Below are 21,509 nucleotides of genomic sequence, written 5' to 3'. Positions count from 1 at the left end.
TAATGAGTACAGAGAAAAAAAGAGTGTGGGTAAGGGTTTTAAGAGCAATTAGCAAGAATTGAAGGCACCATTTGGATATGGTGACTGGCAGCCGTTGAGAATTTCCTTGGAGTGTAGGTAAGAAGAAAGACGCTTATGTGGCTAGATGACCTCAGCCGGGTATCGGGGAGAATTTCCTGACTGAATGTCAAGAGCTCTGGTTCACGGGATCAAAGGGAGGCTTCTGGTATGTGCCTAGCCCAGGAATATTTTTCAGCCTCAGGCAAGATACTGGGTGGTTTTCTGCAGCTGCACGGGTGGACTGGATGGCCTTCTCAGAACCCACGGGCCTCATGTTGCTGAGTGCACGCTTTCAGGGTCCCTGCCAGCTGCCGACCCCCAGCTCGGAGGCTGTGGCATTTTCCCCACAGAAAGGGACAACTAAGCCTTTCACTCTCCGTTTCTCCCTCGGACCAGCTCTTCAGTGCACACTGTGGTTTTTCAGCTCTTCAGCACTTAGGCACTTTCCTTCTGCGCCAAGGGCCTCCTGGGAACAATGTAACGTCTGTGTGTTGACAGTAACAGCCTGTGGGCCAGAGACTCTCAGCCAAATTCTCCTTCCGCCCCACATGGGCTGGAGTGCACACCTCACCTGCAGTGATCATGCCTCGTCGGCCCTGGCTGGCCTTGCTCCCAGTGCTCCTCTGCTCCCAGCCATTTCCAGCCTTTTACCTCATTCAATTCCTACCTCTTCTGCCACATTTGTACCAGTTTATAGCATTTATACCATTTATACCCCATGCAGAATCATCTCTACCCACCTCCCATCCCACGCACAGAGAGAGCAATAACACATTAGTGACTTATGGCCTGGCACTAAATAGTGGGCACTGGAGGGTGAGGTGTTACGTATTGCTTAGTTGGGCAGCTGGGTATTTGCAAAAGGTTTGGCCTGCAAAGAGATGCCAGTCTTTTCCTATAACGTTATTGCCTTTTATTTATTATGCAGTTATTGATTTAGAGGGGAGTTAGGAATGCTAAACAAGCATCGTATTTTATACATAGTCTGTTTCTGCTGAGTTAAGAGACTTGGAAACATCATTTAACTCTGCCAAAAAAAAAAAATTCCAGAAAGCTGTTTAAAACCATCCCTTTGTTCTTGGGTGAGAGGGACATGTGCTTATGAGGAAAGTAGTTTTAACCCTTAAGTAATCCTGAAAGAGAAGAATTTATGATGTATGTAAGTCATGTGCAGTGTACAAATGCAATAATAAATGATAGATCAGAACAACCTCCCTGTAGGAACCTCCCTCCTTCTTAGGGCATCACAGTATCTCTCAAAGGCTCTATTCCATAGTGTGTATGACAGTGCATGGGCCTACGCATAGAAGAAAATGGGATGGGCAAGTGAAAGAGTGTACAAAATTCAAAAAAAAGGACAGAAGCTTAAATGAGATTTTAAGGAACAGGCTGGAGCTGTGTGTGTGTGTGCGTGTGTGTGTGTGTGTGTGTGTGTGTGTACACATGCCTGCCCCACGGCCTGGTGATCCTGATGTTCAGTGTCTCTGTGGTTTGAGTTGCTCTTTTTAATCGATCACATTGTAGGTACTTGGTAGTACGCAGAAGTATCAGAATCAGAGTTCTGCCTTTAGAGTCTTCTCTTCTGGTTCATGATTTTCTCTCTGAAAAATACCATGACACTGATATTTAGATCTGGAGGCTGTTTATATGGAACTTGTTTCCCATTATACCATGAACAGAATGATGATGTCCAAAGCTCAGCTCCTTTAAATAGGCAAGACCGTTCCAAATGTGCTTTTGTAGTTCTATTCCCAAGGCTCTATCGTCTCACCACCATCTCCTCATGTGCCCTTGTTTTTATTTCATTGAAGTATTGTTTATATACAATCTTACATTGGTTTCAAATGTACAACATAGTGGTTCAACAGTTACCCATTTTATTAAGTCCTCACCCCAGCTAGTATGGTTACTATCTATCAAAGTAGAAATATGTTACAGAATCATTGACTGTATTCTCTGTGCTGTACTGCTGTCCCCATGACCAACTTATATTGTGGTGGTGAATTATTGTGCCCCTTTATCCCCCTCTCCCTCCCACAACCTCTCCCCCTTCATAACTGCTAGTCACTCTCAGTGTCTGTGAGTCTATTGCTGTTTTGTTCCATCTGTTTTGCTTTGTTTTTATATTCCACAAATAAGTGAAATCATATGGTATTTGTCTTTCTCTGCCTGGCTTATTTCACTGAGCATAATACCCTCTAGATCCATCCACATTGTTGCAAATGGCAGGATTTCTTTTCTTTTTGTGGCCAAATAATATTCCATTGTGTATATGTACCACATCTTCTTTATCCAGTCATCTACTGATGGACACTTAGGTTGCTCCCATATCTTTACCTCTGTTCTTAATCAAATCCAGGAGAACTCAAAGATTTTTATTTGACAGGATAAAAGGACATATAAAGGAAGAAAACTCAGCTTGCTTCACCTGAAGTCTCTCACTTACCAGCCGTTCCCCTTTCAGGAATCCATCACAGAAGTTTTGCACATGCTCCACTGAAACTTCTGCTATGGGCAGAGCATCCCACTCCTCATCCACAGTCTGGTAAATAGCCAAAGCAGGCAGTTGAGACTCCTTTAGTTTGAAAAATGATATCACCTTTCCATTTGCCTTCACACCACTGTTCACCAGGATAAAAAGAATCTGCATTTGGAGAAATTTGAAAGAGAAAGAACTATTTGAGGTCCTAAGGAGAAAGGAGACGCTTTGTAACTGCTGTAGTTGACCCTGATTGAATTCATGGGCTGTGCTACACAATTCAAATCTCAATGAAGTTAGAATGAATTTCTTCTTATTTTGCACTGCTTTGGCATTTTATCTCTTGATCAGGTTTGTTTAATTTTAAGAACGTAGAATCAGAAGCAACTTTAGTGACTAGCTAAGTGAGAAAGTATAGCTTAATGGTTAAAAGCAGAGAATAAACTTAAATTTTGCCTCTGGTAGTTTCTAGCTGTGTGACTAGACACAGCTGCTCAGCCTCTCTGAGACTCAGTATTCTCATGGGCAAAATGGGTTTTTGCTGGGGGAGATAAAATGAGAGGATGCATTTAATATTTCTAGTACAATTTAACGTATAGTAAGTGTTTGATAAATGTTAACTGTTTTTCATTATTAAATGAAACCTTCTACCTAAAGTAGAAATCTTTATAATAGTCTATATAATATAATTTATATATTATAAATAAATATAATTAGCGGATCATCTATATTCAGTAACACTGAAAACTTCTGGCATAAGGGAAATAATCACCAGAAAGTCAGCTTATTTTATTACCAGACAGTCCTCATCTTTGAAGAGTTCCTTAGTTCAATGTAGTAGCTTTGAAGTGGTTGAAGTTTTATTATTTCAATGATATCAAGCAGAAATTCACAAATCAGGGAAGGAAAAGAAATAAATATTGATTGGAAATCTAGTAGGCAGCAGGTACATGATAGATGTTTAGACCTGATGTCTAAAACTTTAAGAGGTTATGTCAAGGAGTGACCACATTGTGACAAATAGGTGATTTTTATTTTCAGTATCATTGGATCTCTGTTTTCTCTTCATTTATCAATGCAGAAGAAAAGAAGTAGACTTGTCATTAAGGGAAGGCATGATTACATTGGTTTTAATAGCACAAAATGCAAAATACTTTATTTTAAATCGGAGTAATGTGATTTGTTATGTCCCATTTCTTACATTATCTCTTACCTATACTCATTTTTCCTAATTTCTCTCACTTCTCTGGCCCCACTTCCCTTATTTGAGTGTCTTGGCACTGAATATGACAAAGGGTATCTCCTATTCCAGACTTACCTTCCCCTGGAAGAGCTTAGCTGCTTTCTGGTATCTGTTTATGCTTTCTTCATACTCTGGAGAGGCCTTGTTCATCATTAGTAGAAGATGAATCTGAATCAGGCTATTAAATAGGCCAATCACTGTCTGGCAAATTGAAATGTATGATAGTCAAATGAAAGAGAGAAGGGAGAAGAAAATTAGTGGCCACCCAGTAAATAGGTAGACTGAAACATAAGTGAGAGCTGTCCATCTATAACATAAATGGTAACTAGCCTCCAAGATGGCTCTGGGTAAGTCTCAGCCTTTGGTTTTCATGCAGCTGTGTGGATCCCTCCTCCCTGCACTGAACAGGGCTGAGCTGAGTAACCAATAGGATATTGAAGAAATGATGGAATGTGACTTCCAGGGTTAAGTCATGAAAGACAGTGGCTTCTTCCTTACTGTCTCTTATATCACTTGCTTTGGGGAAAGCCAGACCCAATGTTAGCTAAGCAGCCCTAGGAAGGGATTCACATAGCAAGGAGCTGAGACCTCCTACGAAAAGCTAGCACCAACTTGCCAGCCATGTGAGAGAGTCATCTTGGAAGCAGACCTGTCAGCCCCAGTCAAACCTTCAGATGATTGCTCCCCTGACCAATGCCTGCAACAGGAGCTACCAGATCAGAAGCACCTAGTCTAGTCATTTCCAAATTGTTGATTCACAGAAATTGTGTGAGATAATAGCTTTTTTTTTCAGTTTTAAGCTGCTAAATTTTGGGGTAATATGTTATACATCAATAGACAACAAATATACCATGAAAAAGTAGTTACTTTTTCAGTCGTCTGTGTTATAAGAGCAGTCAGATACACTTCCAGCATGATCTTTGACTACATATTAGTAATGTATACTTTTGAATGCTGACTATGTGCCAGGCACTGTTTTCAGATCTTTCATATAATAACTAATTTAATCCTCAAAGTCACAGTTTTATAAATGAGGAAACTGAGGCAGAAATCCTCCCAAAGTCATGGACTAGGATTCACACCAGGCAAGCTGGCTCCAGAGTCCATGCTCTTAACCCTGAGGATGTACTGCCTCACACACAGATGATTGCAAAGTCCATACAAACATTTTTAACAAAAGTGTGGTTTTAAACCAGTCTACCTCAGATCAGTGATAAGATGAGCTCTTCAGGAGACTAGAGGCATTGGCTTCTTTTTTTGCTGATTAGTGATGGTGATTTGCCATAAAGCTTTCAGTGATGAACGGCTGTGGGGCAGCCATGAGCCCCAGAGAGGAGAGGAAAGAGAGAGTGAAACTGGCACTGGCTCCCTTCCTTCCACTTTCCTGAACTAATGCTAAAAGCATCTCTATTTTAATCCTACTTCTTTTCACCTCTCCCTTCTAAATCCAGAAAGCATTGCTGTACGACTAATATGTGCACAGGAAGCGAGGAGAGTATGGTGGGTTAATGAACCATTGGGTATAGTCCCAGGATGGTGTGAAGAGGAGCAACTAGGCAGGATCCTTCCAGAGCTACTCTGCACTACTCTGTAGAGATTGTCCAACTCTACTGGCCAACATGTAAGCAAAGAGGACCCAAAGGATTCTTTCCCAAAACCTTCTCCCTGGAATTTAAAAGCACTTCTTAGATTTTAAATTTAGGAGGCTGCACGTTAAATAATTGTCTTTTGTTTTACTAGATTCTGCTACTTAAATTTAGAGCATGCACCTACCCTCCTAGAGCTAAGTTGGAAGATAGTTCTCGGGAAGAGGTAAGAAGTCAAAGCTAAGGGGTCTAAAGGTACAGTTGTCTTAGAAGGGACTGGCCATTGTAAAAGTGCTTAGTTTAATCCTAACATACAGCCTGGTTTTTTTACCTTGAAATTGAGTATTGAGTATGTGCATTAAAAATTGCACAATAGGCCAAATACATGGCTGAGTTTCTGGCCATTTGCTACTGGTGCACACCGCTGCACGAGGAGCAGATGAAAAATAGTTATAGTACTATAAGGAGATCTCCAAGTAAGAAAAATACTACTTTGGGAAAATGAAAAGTCACAGTAAAAGCTGACCTTTGTTTTCTAAGGCAATTCTTGCCTGACTTTTTCTTGATGAGATTTGCTTTCACTACTAATGTGGAACTTAAAAAATGTGTCATTATTTTTTAAGATAGGAGATGGACCAACCAGAAGAACTCAGGAAGGTGGTCCTTGCTCCTGCCTTAGTTAGCCTGCAGAACTCCAGGGCCATACATGCAAGGGCCATAACAACTATCTTTTCTGGTCCACGTGCACTCATGGCAGCTCTATAGATTCAATGACATGGTCTAGGAGAAAAATGCCTTTTCGATATTGCTGCCAGTACCCCCTGAGGTGTGCCTGTTTGGAATCTTAGCAAAAGGGGATATGGAATCACCACTCCACAGGTACAAATATGGTGTCAAAGGTGGACCGGAATTTAGTCAACAGGAAAAGAGGTGTTTCCTATTGAAGCTGTATGGGGCAATGGAAAAACCACAGGCTTCAGTCAGGCAGAGCAGTCATGAAAAGCAGAGACAAACAAGTACAGAGGGCTGTCTCTGAAACTCGAATTATAGGTATATGACCTTGAGGAAGTTACTGAACTCCAATTTCCTCTCCTGTAAAATGGAAACAGACAATATGAACTAATGCATCATGAGTTAAATTTTCTGCTTTCAATTATGGCTTTTCTACTTACTGTGTGATCTTGAATAAGTCACTTGGATCTTGAATGTTTTCCACTCTAAAATGGATTTCAATTTTAAATAGATAATAATTTCCTCTCTTCTAAATAAAAAAAAATCAATGTGAAGATTGAATGAGAAAATGAGTGGGAAAGGGCTTTGTGTGTTCTAAAAATCATGACATGCTCAAAAAATACTGTTATTAGGAAGTGCCCAACATTTCTGAGTTGATGTAGATCACTGGAAATTAATTCTCTGTCACTCTATGATCTATGTCAGGGAAAATAAAAGACAGGACACACAAGGGAATTCTGTAAGCTGGGGTATGTTACAAGCCTGGAAGATTGTCATGACGCACGGACCAACACCTTCACCCAGGTTATATGCAGCACGCAACACCAGAGGAAGATAAACCTAGAAAGAAAGCTGAGTCGCTGTGAGGGGCTAGGCACACGTGGGTGGTGCCAGACCAAACACTGTGAGTTACTAGTTCACAAGGAGGTAGGCACAGAAAATGGGAAGAAGTGTTTATAAAGACATTTATGGTAATTTTACATTCATGTGGCATCCAAATATGTGATCAGTGGGCTTTATTTTTTTAATTTCATTTGTCTTTTAATTTATTGTATTTTATGAAACTATTGGTCACCAGTGCTTTAGGAAGAAAAAGGACCATCAGCAGGAATTGCAGTTTTGTTTGGGAAGCATGGTCCAGAGTGTTGCTCAGATCAGAGTTGCCTGAACTGAACACTCTGAGGCACCAAAACTCAGGTTTTTTTGAATAGGTCACTTTAATTGCATTCTGTCTCTCTTTCTTAGGTCATTTAATTTTTCTAATTCCTTTTCTCTCTTTATTGAATAGAGACAAGCCTATCAATTTTGAAGGGTTGTGGTAAGGATGGCAATATAAATGACTAAGTGTTTAGTTAATAACAGTCACTGTTGTTATTGGTCAAAGGATCAGAGAGCTCCTGGAGAAAAGGGTCTCTGCTATGAAGACAAGTACCCTCCCTGAGACAGGGACTTAAGGGGCTGGAGAGAGAGACTATTATTGTTTACCACAGGGTTGTACTCTGTCACCAAGTGGAGGCTGTTGATCTCAATGAAACGGCTTAATTTGGTGGCATCAATGCTTTCAATGTATTCGCTCTCTAAATCCAGTCGTTCGTTATCCACCTGGGTAACACAAAGAGGATAAAACTATCACTGTTCTGTCTTTATTCCCTCACTGATAAATGTTTCTGGACTATTTACCACGTCAGGTACTAACTTAAGATCCAAAGACATGAAGGTAAATAGGAAGTGTTCCCTGCCCTTGAGGAACACATTGTCTGTGGGATTCAGAGATGTGAACAGAAATGTCTCCAGAATGTGGCAGGTGTCATCACAGGCCCGCATGTCACCTAAGGGGGAGCAGGAGGGCTTCCAGGAAGACGTAGCTCTTGAAAAAAAGCCAAGACTCGGTCAGATGAATGAGGATGGGAGGGAGTTTTAAATAAAGAATAGTATTTGAAAGGGCAAAAATATGAGAGATGACATATTCTGGAAGCTACTGTTAGTTTACCAGGAATAGAAAAGTAGGGAAGTGTGGGTAGGAGAGAGACAAGGTCAGTGCGGCAGGTTGAGGCAAACTTCTGAAGGGCCTTGAAGCCATTGCAAGTAGACTAAATTCTAACCTGAAGGCAAGGGGAGCCTTTTACATGATCAGATTTATGTTTTATTTATGGACCCTCTTGGTGTGAAATAAAACACAGAGAAAAGCATGAAGTAGGAAATGTAAAACTCAGTAAGTTATCACAGAGCAAATAACTGTGGAACCACCATTCAAGTGAAGAAATAGAGTATTGTCAGGATCCTGAAGCCTTCTGTGCTTCCTTCTAATCAAAAATACATTCTTTTCTGCCAAAGGGTGACCACACTTCTGATTTTTATGGTGACCATTTCATCCTTTCTCTTATTACCTCTTGCATCTCTAAATCTTGTTTAGTTTTCTAACATTATATAAATGGAAGCAAACACTTTTTTTATGTGTACCTTATTTCTTTTGCTTAACATTTTGTTTACGAGTCACCCATGTTATTGCATGTAGCTATAGTTTGTTTTCCTTGCTGCATAATATTCCACTGCATAAATCTGCAATATTTATTTATTTTACTATTGATGGATATTTAAGTTGTTTCCAGTTTCTGGTTATTAAAATAATAAGGGAATGAACACTCTTGCTCATGTCTCTTGCTACATGTATGCCTATGTATCTGTTGACCATATATCTAGGATTAGGATTTTTGATTATAAGGTATGCATATTTTCAACTAGCAGAAAATGCCAAGCTATTTTCCAAAGTGGATAATAATTTACACTTGCAACTATATTGTTTGAAAGGTCCTGTTGCTCCACATCTTTACCAACCTTTCTAGTGTGTTATCAACTTTTCTAATTTTACTCATTTTCATGAATACTGGTAGTATTTCACTGTGATTTTAATTGCATTCCCTGATTAACCACTGTATATCCTCTTTTATGAAGTATCTATTCAAGTTGCTTGCCTATTTTTCTATTGAAATGTCTTTTTCTTGCTTTTTAAAAAATATATTTATATATTCTGTTATATGTATATGTTAAAATATATAAATATATTTATGTACATTTATATATTTTATATATTTTTATATATTCTGATATGAATCCTTTGTTGGTTCTACATTGCATATTTTCTCTTATGAGACCTTTACTTTTAATGGTGACTGCTCATGAACAGAAGATAACTTCAGTGTAGGAGAGGTTATTAATTTTTTCCTTTATAGCTAGTGTGCGTTTTGATTAAAAATCTTTGACTATACCGAGGCCATGAAGATATCTCTTACATTATGTCCTAGAACATTGTTATTGTGTCTTTCACAGTAGATCTAAAATCCACCTGTAACTAGTTTTTCTTACTTAAAATGGGTGCTTAGATTCTTGATTTTTAGCATTACTTTTTTCTAAAATATACATGCAGATTGCACATTTCCTCCTTAGAAGGCCATAAATGAATCCATAAATTTTATATGTAAATCTTATCATTCATTTCAAAATGTTTTCTAATTTCTCTCATTTATTGTCTAAGTAGCTATTTAGAATCATATTTCTTAAATTTAAAATGTAAGATTTTCTTATTATATTCTCGTTACTGATTTCTAGCTGAATTTCTACATCTTATTTATATCACTTTTCAACATCAAAATATGTTATATATATCCTTGAAATTATGTATATTCTACATTTTTTGGATACAGCATTCTGAATGTGCCCATCAGGTCATTTGGTTAATTTTATAGTTCAAATTTTCTAAACTTTCATAGATTTTTTTTTAAAAAAACAGTTTATTCTAACAAAAAAGGAGTGTTAAAATCTCCCACTGTGATTGTGGATTTAGCTACTTTTCTCAATTCTGTCAATTTCTGCTTAGAAATTCTCAGGCTGTGTATTAAATAAATGGAAATTTAGAATTGTTAACTCTTTTGGGCAAATTGCAATTTTTATCATTATAAAGCATCATCCTTATCTCTAGAGATGCTTATTGCCTAAAAGAGTACTTTGCTAATATTACTGTTCTTAGATCAGCTAATATTAATATGCTAATATTAGCTTATTTTGGAAGTGTTTGCATGGTATGTCTTTATCCCTTTACACTTAACCTTTCTTTATATTTTACATGTGTCCCTATGTTTTAAAATGATGTGTCCCTTGTACAAAGCACATAGCTATATTTTTTGCTCCAGTCTGATAATCTTTGTTTTTTAGTTGGATTGTTTTTATATGATGTTATTACTAATATGTTTAATGAAATCTGCATTTTCCATTGGTTCTGCCTTTCATTTCCCATTTTCCTTCATTTCTTCCCTACTTTGAATTGATTGAGCACTTTATATTATTCCTCTTCCCCTTTGTTGGCTTAGAGGTTACCCAGACTGTAATTATTCTCTTAAGGATTACCAGCTTGAGTTTCAACCTGCATGCTTTAGTTATCAGAATCTAATGTTAATCAGCAATTCCACCCTCTCCCTGGACAATGCAGACATTAGAATATTCCAGTATAGTTCACTCCCTCCACTCCATTCCCTGGCCCCACACTCAAGACTTACAGGCGATATTATTTTATGTTTTCATTCCAGATCTCACATTATTATTATTATTATTATTATTGTTACATAATCAGTATATATTTATATGTATATACATATTTACATTTTGGCTTCTCTTCATTTCTTCCTTTATTTTTGAGCTTCTATCTGGGATGTTCTTCCCTCTGCTTGGAGAATACTTTTTAGTGTGTCCTTTAATATGAATTAGATCTGTTGGGTGATGTTCTCTCAGTTTGGTTGTTTAAAATATCTTTATTTCACCTTTATTTTTGAAGACTTTTTTTGCTGGGTTGGAGTTCTCAGTTGACAGTTATTTTTTCTTCAGTTTTTGCAAAATACAACTCTTTATATTCTGTGTTCCATTCTTTCTACTGAGAAGAGTCTCAGTATCACCTCTTTGAAATTATATTGAGGGTAATCTGTTCTCTGATTTAAAAAGTTTCTCTTTCTCTTTGAGTTTCAGCTATTATACTATGGCATGGATAAGGCATAGCATATAATTATATATGTGTGCAGTATGTGTGTGTGTGTGTGTGTGTGTGTATTTGTATATATGTGATCACCCTAATCAAACTTCATGGATTGTGATGACTTGACTGTGCACCAGTCTTTGGAGGGCTGATCTACTCGGGGTTCATCCTTGTTTTTAGAGTACTATTCTTTAATGCCTAAAGTGAGGCAAAGAGTATTTTAATAGATTTACCCCTACTTCTTCTTCTGGGCCCTGGATTTCAACATTTACTTTTCTGGCTCTTTGAGGGTCTCAAAAATGCTGATAAACCTCCCAGCCTCATCTAGAATGGGAAAAACTCCTCACCCACCCCAGATGGAAAGTGGTCTTCATACAGGTTTACCTTTTAGGTTTCCACTTTCTTCTAGATCTTAGTCTAGACATGTTTCCCTCTCTTGCTGGTTCTCCAAAGCAACCCCGCAAGTCCTTTTTCTCCCAGCTTAAAAAAAATCATCTCAAGTGGAAGGGGCCGTCTAGTTACCTGGCCCTTTATCCCAGATTTGCATTTGAGAACTACCTTTCCACTGAACTCAGATATATTAAAAGGACTTCACACTGCCAATCATTGTTCCCAGGCTTTCCCATTCTCCTCCCTGAATCTGTTCATGCCCATAAGGACACGGCTAAAGCTTCCATCACCCACAGCAACTATGCTTATAGATAAAATGATCAGGGATAGCTCTTAAACAGTTCTGTTTCCAGTAATAGTTCAGATTACTTTTGAGATCCTCGGGGCATCCCAGTCCTTGGACATCTCCTTCACCCTTTTCCCTTACATCTGTGTCTCCCTACATCTCATGTAGGTCCTACCTGATCAGCTCTTACCCTGCCTGGATCAGAATCATCCTTTTCTCCCAAGCTCCCCAGCAAACTCAGAGGTACGTGTCATTTTAGTTTATGCACAGGGAGGCCAGGCAAAGGTAAACTGAAGTCACTGAGCAATAAAGTCATTAAAGAGTCCAAGATTGTTCATTATTGTTCGTAACCATCATTGCCTATTTTTCTCTTCTTTTGCTCAAGATAGTTTCCCATCAGCTTAGTTAAAAAAAGCAATATGAACTTCCAAGAAGTCCAGTGCACTCTCTATGGTTACTTTGATTGATTCTAGACAAGTCTAGTCATTCTCCTATATGCCCTTTGTGTATGAGTTATTTGCTGAGTGCCTACTATATAGCAGGCACTGTGACATAGAAAGGCTGACATTCACTCAGCAATTTAACCACCTCATTTTCTGGCTGCTTTTCACAACTCAAATTTGTGACATAAATAAATGCTGAGGTACAGAAAATGTTTGTATTTCAAAAAAAAAGGAATTTTGGAAAATAAATTCACCCAAACCACAGGATATTTTAAAATGTGAACTCCCTTTGTATATTTAATTGTTTTAGAATTCACAAAGTTCTGAGTAGAGAGCTTGGGGCAGGAATATAAAAGCAAGAGGAAAAGCCTGCCTTATAATATATAAGGAATATATAATATATAATATATATATATAAAATATATATTCCTGCAGGAATATAAAAGCAAGAGGAAAAGCCTGTGTAGGTGCAGTCCTTGCCTAGCCCTGTCCCCAGTCTCCTCCCCAGTCAGAAGGGGAAAGAGAGTAAGAAAGTGAGCACACAGGATCTTTACTGCTGCTCAGGGTCTGGTTTGCCTGCTGGTGTGTCTCCTTCGCACTAAAGGCTTTGTTAGTTGCAACCATCAAAATCATCATTACTATAATCAGAACCAGGGCCCTTTTAATATTTAATGTGTCTGAATACTTCCTGATTATTTTTCTAAGAACTTGTGGGCCTGGGGTCTGTGCTCTGGGCCAGAAGCCACCTCCCTGCTCTCTCTTCCGGGCAGTCCCTCAAGTTTCCCAGAACAGGGACAGCAGGAAATGCCAAGTTACCCCAGGTGTTTCTGAACTTGAGGAATGCAGTATTTTGGAGGCAGAGGATGTTAAGTGGTGATAACATTCTTAAAGAAGCAAAGAGCTTTAATAAAAACCATCCTTCCAAAGTGTCTCCTGTTAGGAGTACTTTTAACGAACATGCCTGATTCTTTCATTATTTCTTAAACTAATAAACTCTGGAAGATTCATGTGTAGGGTTCCTGGAAACAACGTTTGAACAGGAAATCTCCCTTCTGTAAAGGGAATTTTTTACATAGCGCACTGGAAAGAAAATCTGACCCTGGAATCCAGAGTTGGGGGAAAAATTTTTTTTTATCTATTTTTCTTTCTGGAAAGAATTTTACTTGAGATATCATTTTGTTGTTCTCCTCAAGAAAAGCGGCACCAGAGGAAAAATGAAAACAGTAAACTGGAAGGGTTGCCACTTTGAAATATAATTTTGAGTCTCCTCAAAAATATCTGATGTGGATTATTTTAGGTTGTAGACAATATATCATACCAACAGATTTAATCACTTTTTCCATTCATTTGTATTTCAGCAATATTCTTTAGAATTCTTATGCATTTTTCTAATTAACAACCCAATGTTTCATAAAAAATGTATTAAAATCATCTTGGTTTACACCACCAGTTACAGTGTTAAATATCTGGGGTAACACTGAGAAATCATTTGTTAAACAAATGCTTCATGTCCTTGGATTTGTTTTTGTAAGCTGCTTAGCTCACCATGTATTTGATAAATAAATACTTCAAAAAAATATTGAATAATTTGACGTATCTTGCTTCTTGCATTTCTGATCAGTTTAATTTCATGCACTAGTTCCCTTGGATTCTCTCTGTTTGGCAAGGTGCATTTTTAATAGGTATCAAGCAAATAACTATAAAAGGAATGAACGAATGCCTTCACTGCGTTTCCATCACTATCTTATTAGGTCAAAGTTAGGTTAATTATATTTCTTAAAATAGAGGTGATTGAGAAAACCCAAAGCAGAAAAAACATGCAAATAATATCTGAAATTCCATTTTAGGACAGACTCATGGTCTGTTCAATCTAGAATTACATTTCTGTTAGGGTAACAGTATCTGTCCTGTTGGAGACCCTGGCAGGGTTGAGGGGGGTCTCCCTGCAGCCACACTCACAAAGGATGAGCTGCCGTACACAACCAAGAGACAGTTTGTCATACACAACTTATCATTGTGCATTTATGAATTAGGAAGATAGTTTAGATTGTTGGCCTACACTATTTTTGGAGCATGATGTGTCCCATATATATAGCATTTGTTGGCTTCTTATTCCCCCAATATTTCAAAGTATCCAGTAATGTCAACTAATTTTAATCTTACTTTTTCACTTATTATTTCAGCTTATCTCTAAATATGTTCTTACACTTGAAAATTCTATACTGTACATCTACATCCTGAGATTTCTTTGCCAAAACATATACTGCTCAGATTAAATCTTGAGAAGTTTGATTAAGTAGTGCCAGGGGAATAGAGAAATGGTTTAGGAGAATGTGGTTAAACAATTAGTAGGCTTTAGAATGAGGAGCATTAGAGTAGATAGAATCTAGGAGAAAAAAACAAAACTTCTCTTCAGGGGTAAGTACTTTAGGAAGTCACTATCATATCATAGAAAATGCATGCTTTGGAGACAGCAGTGCTCGGTATGAATCAGATGTCCTCTATTGTATGAGACTTTGGACAAACTGAGTCAATCTCATGGACCTTTACTTCTCATATTGACAATGCAGGGATAATAATGATTTCATCATATTCTTATGAGAATTTAATGGAAGGCCACTGGAAAATACCTAGTGTAATGCCTAACATAAATAAGGCACTAAAAACAAACAAACAGCACGAACTATAGATCTAAGATTAAAGTGGGTGCCAGAAAATTTGCAACAGGCTCATGTTTCCATATGTAAAACAGAATAGTCTTGGTTGAGGTTCTCTTTAAAAAACAAGTCACCCCAAACTCCTGAATAATAATCCTATTAAAATACAGACTATACTTTTGTAAGTGTAAACTGAGAAAAAACTGTTTATCTAAAAGCTGGCATGGCATTAATTGAACCTCTCCCAGACCTGCCAATGGAGTAGGTAGGGGAACCAAAATGTTTATTTTTGGTATGGCACATAAATAATCTGTCCTCAACTGTTGCAAGAGTTCATCCAGAGTAGTTCTGTCACTAGTGGTAAACAAAAAACAGATGCTAAAGATCAGTAAATAGCTCTGGGAAGTCATCAACAGGGCTTAACAAAGAATAAATTGTGAGCAAAACTAATGTGCCCGTTAGAGGTTGTAAAGCCCATGGAGACATTGGAAGCACTTATTTCCCTTCCCACATTTGTATCTTGGTAGTACTAAGACCTTTAAATCAGACCTTTATAAGATCTATAAAAAATAAACTGGGAAAGAAGTGCTTGTGGAGCTGTAGTTGGTTAGAATTTTTCTATTGAAGGTTTACTACCAATGATTCAATGGCAGCATGAAAAGCATTAGCTTAGTTTTCCATATCTTTCTTAGCAAAGCTTTTCACATGAGATCTTGATTCAATGCTGTTTCACGATGGTGAAAATGCAAACCTGCAACTGTTGTTCAGGTGGGGAAAGGATTGCAGAAGGGACTCATCTACTTTTAGTTCCTCAGCACTTCTCAAGTGACTTCTAGGTAGCAGAGATGTATTGTAAACCTTAGGAATACAAAGTGAGTAGGTCAGGTTCCTGCCCTTGAATAGCTCATGGTCTAATGGGGTACTAGGTGAAACAGGCACAGGAATGCATGACATGCACTACAAAGGGGTAAATGAAAATAGAGATGTAGAGGTATAGAGGAATAGGCCAATTTGAAGATTCAGGGAGGCTTTCCAAAGGATGTGCTGCCTGGAGGATATGTTCCACTGGAATATGAAGAGAAGGGAACTGGGTGAAGCTAAGCAAAAAGGTGGCTCTTGATGGTGGTGCCATTCTAGGCAGAGGAGCAGCCTGTGTGAAATCATGGAATTGTACATCAGACTGTGTTCAGTTGGGTAAAGAGAGAGTAAAGCCTAGGGTTCCCTCAGCTGGAAAAGGGATTAGAGATGCAGGTAATGGCCAGGTCATAAAGACCATGTGTACTATTCAATACCTTGGTTTTGGTCTTGTAAGAAATGGGGAATACTCAAGAGTGTGTAACAAGGGAGTGCCGTGGTCCAATTTCCATGTGAAATACATTACCATGATATCAATCTAGAAATTAGATCTGATGTAGTAAGAGGAGATCAATTAAGAGGCTACTGAAATTATTTATGCCGAAGATGGTCAGAGTCTAAATGAGGAAAGAAGGAGAAAGAGTGAAGGAGAATATAGATTAAATAAGATTGGGGATACAATTAGCAAAAATTAGAGACTGAATGAACATAGCCATTCAATTAAATTGTTTCAGAGGAAAGAACATAATTTAGCAGGTGCAGATGATAAGTTTAATTTTGAACATGTTAAGACTGTAGTGCTTGTGAGGGAATCCAGGTAGTTATAGTCAGAAAGCACTTGAATCATGAGAGGTTCCAGTTAGAGATAAAAAATCCAAATCTACAGCAAACACATAATAGTCAAACAGAAGAAAGAATTCTATTACCTAAGGAGAACAGTTAATGAGCATCTGCTTACATGGCAGCACTTTTTTAGGCTCTGTCGTTGAAGTCGTGAACAAAATAGTCTCTGCTTTCACAGGGCGTGAATTCTATGAACTTGACTGGGAAGAGCCATTGGTCAGGGTGGAGGGTACCTGGAGGAAGAGAACAGGCCTAGGAGACTAAGAAGAAGAGGCAGACCAAGAGAGTGGCTCTTAGAAGTCAAGAAAAAAGAGAACATTGAAGACAAAAGAGAATTCAACAATGTCAAATAGGGCGGAGATGTCCAGTAAAGTAAGACCGAAAAAGTGTTCCTTGGGTTTGGAGATACAGAAGCCATGCTAACACGGTCGAAGCAGTTTTAATGGAGTGATGGGGTATAAGCTAGATCGTAGTATGTTTAAGAGCTCAAAGAAGTTGGAGACACGGAGTATAAAATACATTTAAAGGAGATTTGGATGAGAAGTGAAAGGGATAGGGTGGAGGCTAGAGAGGGGAGGACATTCAGAGAAGTCTTGAAAACTGTCTTTTGCCCCAGTTTCTCATTTCCAGTGGACCCTGCATGTCTTTACTTGATAATCCACCAACAGTGGGAAGTCAACACCAACTAAAGCATCACGAATCCCTACTTCTGCCCTCACTACTCCTAAACACCTTGGCTTTAAACATGGCCTTCTTTCTGTACTTTGATAACTATCATTGCAGAACCTTTTCTTCACTTTCTGTACCCTGAGATCCAGTCAAATTGGCCAGGTCACTCTTCCTGAGTTTAATTTTTTTCCCCACTCTAGCCATGAATTCTCCTCTACTTTGTCCAAATTGTGTCCGTCCTATAAACCCCAGTTCATTTGTGTCCTTTGTAAATTTGTTGTCAGAATTCCTACACTGCATTTATCCTTTAACTCGTATAATATGTTGCCCATCTTGATGCTTTTTACATTGTAGATATTCATCAATTGTTTATGATCTCTACTATATTTTAAGATCTATGAGTGCAAAGGGCATATTTAACATGTTTTAATTATCAGTATCTTGCACAGGGCATGCAATAACTGCTTAATACATGCTTTATAAATGTAAGTGAACTCCCAAAGATAGAAAAATATAAAATTTCAGAGCTTAAGATGACCTTAGAGATATGTCCAAACTCTTTTTTTTTTTGAACTGAAACTAGAAGATGTTCAGTGACTCCCCCAAGTCCCATGGCTCGTCAGCGACAAAGCAGTGCTACAAACCCTATCTCCTGACTCTCAGCTTCATCCTCTCTCCATTTTATGACAGTATATGCTTAGAAAGCTTGGGTTGAGCCATCATCCTTGTCACCTGTTGTCCCTGACTCTGGCACTGTTGTTAGTGTTAAAGGTATAAAGTTTTTTCACTTTCTAGTCTCCAAGTGTGTGAATCCACAACCTAAAGAAGCACTGGACGAAGGCTTGAGCTGCCCACCCAACTCACCAGACGAAAGAGGGAAATGGCGTTTCCAGTGATGTTGTAGTGGGCCAGGACCTCGGCATCCGTGCTGATTCCAAATGACACATCTTGGAATTTTTGCACCATACTGTGGAATATGGACACTACTGGTATTTCTAAATCCTAAAAAGAGGGAAAAAGAAACCCCACAGGGGTTGTTTTGGAGGGGAGAGACATAGAAACAGAATGAGGAATAGAAATGGGATCACTCATAGAAATCACCCACTTGATTTAGTGTCCACTGAAGACCATGTGCTTCTGAGAATGTGGGCTAAATTTGTAGTGGCACTGTCACGTTTTGCTAACAAGCTGAGTGGGTTAATGGGTAACTACAAAACTGTGGCTAAGCCTGGGGCTCCTGTCTGGCCTCACCGTAGAACTTGCACTTTATTAGTAGCTGAGAAGGGCCCCCAAATCACAGAGGCCTGCACAGTTGGGCTGTGCTGTCTCTAGTATATCCGAGGAGGGGAATGTTTTGGGAACAATTTGTAGAGGAAAGAAGATGTGCAAAAATAAGAAATAGGTGCTGTTAAAAGGACCAACAAAGAAAATGCAAAGAATGAAAGATATTAAAATGAAAGCTCCGACCTGTTATTAACAAAGGTCCCCCTTCCACGGCATATAAGTCTGAGGTATTGCTCATGAAGATACTGTTCGTGAGTCCCTCCAGCTCTAGAACCCAGGCCTGCAGGAGGGAGCAGGGACACCGCTTCTCAGTGATGATTCCAGTCCTTCTATAGCAAGTGGGCATCATTTTCCCTGCCCTCACCGCACCTCAGCATGCAGCAGCCCCAGGTAATGCCCAGGAGTGAACATGTTCTCCCCAATATCTTTATGCGCTGAAGGATGAGGTACGCAAGAGAGTACAAGATGCTCCATCTGAGGCCAAGCAGAGGGAGCTGGAACCTTACTCATTGCCAAGGGCGTGTGGAGTTCATTCGAGGCTATGCACAATTGTTCATCTAGGCTTCCCTTTTCTTATTCTCCGCTTTGGGATATAATTGCTCAGAATCAAAGGACGGCCTCTGGTGGCTGTGTTAAGTCACTGCACATTCTTCCAGTCGCACGTTCTCACCCTCCCTGCCTTTCTGCAGGCAGCTGTTTTTGTCTACAGCTCAGATCTCTCCTCACTGAAAAACGTGTCCTCCCCACCTCCCTACCCCCACCCCCAGTCGTCCTTCCTGACTTGCATCTCATTGCAGCTATTTCCAGTTGTGTACACAGAATGGGCAGGGGGGTGGTGAACTGGAATTAATGAATCGAAGTGTATGAGGAAAGTCTGCAACGAGAGAGGAGGGGCTTGATCAGTGTGAGAATAGCCAGATGTTACCTCCAGGAAAGATATAAATGCTGGAATGAGTCCCTGTCATTTCATCATCCAGGGAGCCAATCTAGAAGATGGAGGCCGACACCTTCAATATACAACATATCATCCTTTTCCAACATTTCAGAGCAAACAAAGGGAAAGATCAGGACTACCTATTTGGCAAGGCTTTGGACAGAGGTAACTACTGACTCATGTATGGCCTGGATGATAGAAGCTGCATGTCCTCTGGCCCCTGCCTCAGCAATCCAGACACTGACTTAAGCTTCAAAGCATCTATAGATGAGGAGACCCAGCCAGCATCCTCCCAACTCTTGAAACAAGCATAAGAAAGATATAATCAGACACTGGGAATATCTTGAAATTGAGATGTCTTGATCGACAATCTCCAAGCAGACACTGTGATCCTTGACTTCTAAGCAGTGTCATCTGGCCAGCAGGTGACTGTCATGGCTTTTGAGATAGAACATTTCTGGTTCTTTGGGAGAACAGCAAGTGGGGTGTCTGGACAAACCTGGAAGAAGCCTATGACAGCCACCTCAGTAGCGGCGATGAATTCCATGGCAGCTGGGACATCCGTGAGCCACACAACTTCCTGGGAAGCACCGGGACCATCTAGACAGAGAAAAAGAGAGAGAGAAGCAGAGGTGCTGGGGCACTGAGTGGAGAAGCAGTTCTGAATAAGGAAGGTATCTGTACTTTCTCTCTCCACACTAAGGCTGAGGAGATCAGTTACCAGGCCAAGGCTTACTCTTTTTTTTTTTTTTTTTTAACCAACATATGGAGGGCAACCTCAGCTTATTGCTGAGGATAAGGATAATGCCAGACTTCTCTTCTCCACTAGGCAACACAAGTCCACGTGCAGCATTTCCTGGAAAATGTTCTACATTTGGAGGAAAAGTGCCCAGGGTACTACCCTGTTCCCTTGCCTTCTCCTGAGAACTTCCACACTGTGGTCACCCACCTGCTTCTTCCTTTTACCTGAGGGTTCCTGAGCCTCAGCAGCAACTTCTGGGGACAGGCCGCTCATGAGGAGTAATAATAACAGCAGGCATCCGGACCAGTCCGCTCCCATCGTTGTGCTGCCCCTCCAAGCCCTGGGCCCCGTGCTTTTGGGGTGCCGGTTCAGGGCAGCCCGCTCTGCAGTGCGTTGGCTGTGGTAGTGCTGGTGCTCTGGGAACTTTGCAGCTGGCTCCAGGGGAACCTTCAACCTCTGAGATAAAAGACCAGGTTCAGTGACGGGGGCCTCAGAACAAAGCCAACCAGAAGAAAGCCAAGTGGTTCATTTAAATGTAAAAAAAAAGAAAGATTCTCTGCAGGCATTGACCTAAGCACTAAGGATACCAAGAAACCTAACATCTGCTCCAACCAATCCTCGCTTAATTGTAATGGGAGAGATGGACAGATAAACAGACGTTTTAAGTATAAAATGGAAGGTGATAAAAAGTTGAGGAACTCAAGGTGCTAGGACTACCCATTCAGGGTGGGGTGCAGTGAAGCTTTCTTCCTGCAGGGGGAGCCCAAGCAGAATTTTAAATAAGATTTGCCAGGCAACAAAGGTGGAGTTTCAGGTTAAGAACTACAGCACAGAGATGCAAATGTAATGTGAGAGAATTATTAGTTATTGAATATTAGCTCAGATTGTAGGGGGCATGATGCACAAAGTGTAGGAGCACTAGTTTTCTTTCCTCGGCAATGGGAATCCATGGATAGGAATTAACAGAAGAGAGACAATGTCTGATTTGGCCCATACAAGCCTTTGGAAATTCAAGATGAGATTCCCAAAGACAGTGGGGTGTATAGGTCTCAAGCTCAAGAGAAACTTCCATATGATAATGCCATAAAATAGAATAATTTGAGGTTGTCTACCATCCATCTTCTGAATGCTCATTGCCTATTGCTCTGGAATAGGGGTACCAAACTGTTCCTAGAGATGTAAAGGCCTCCTCTATTATGTCCTTTTCCCACTGCTGCTAAGGAAACTGTCAAATGTGAGCCATCAGTTGTCATATTAGTTCAAAAGAAGAAAGCAGAGAAATGAAG

The 21,509-nt window shown here is 39.6% G+C and overlaps 2 protein-coding genes across 7 annotated transcripts in view; one reads left to right on the top strand and one right to left on the bottom strand.

Annotated features, from left to right (window-relative positions):
* Positions 1-21,509, top strand: part of PDE6H (phosphodiesterase 6H) — a 186,012-nt gene that overhangs the window by 108,245 nt on the left and 56,258 nt on the right. The window contains exon 2 of one of the 5 annotated variants that reach the window (XM_037023132.2): positions 11,965-12,039. The exons of the other annotated variants lie outside the window; for them this stretch is intronic. Within the exon in view, the coding sequence (XP_036879027.2) occupies positions 11,965-12,039 (75 nt within the window). The remainder of the gene's footprint in view (positions 1-11,964; positions 12,040-21,509) is intronic. 5 annotated transcript variants of the gene reach the window in all.
* On the bottom strand, positions 1,033-20,742 carry ERP27 (endoplasmic reticulum protein 27). Of its 2 annotated transcripts, XM_017670060.3 has the most exons (7): positions 20,448-20,742; positions 19,981-20,081; positions 18,128-18,265; positions 7,586-7,702; positions 3,858-3,983; positions 2,507-2,704; positions 1,033-1,661 (listed from the first exon to the last, which is right to left on the bottom strand). In XM_017670060.3, exons 1-7 carry the CDS (start codon positions 20,539-20,541, stop codon positions 1,614-1,616), a joined length of 822 nt encoding a protein of 273 aa, XP_017525549.1. In that variant the 5' UTR covers positions 20,542-20,742; the 3' UTR covers positions 1,033-1,613. The 2 variants fall into 2 exon arrangements, with proteins under 2 accessions (XP_017525549.1, XP_036879023.1); XM_037023128.2 differs by lacking the exon at positions 7,586-7,702 and having other exon boundaries at positions 20,448-20,732.

Source organism: Manis javanica, chromosome 15 (genome assembly GCF_040802235.1).
Source record: "Manis javanica isolate MJ-LG chromosome 15, MJ_LKY, whole genome shotgun sequence".
Classification (NCBI taxonomy): Eukaryota; Metazoa; Chordata; class Mammalia; order Pholidota; family Manidae; genus Manis; species Manis javanica.
This window is presented reverse-complemented; position numbering and strand designations above follow the sequence as displayed.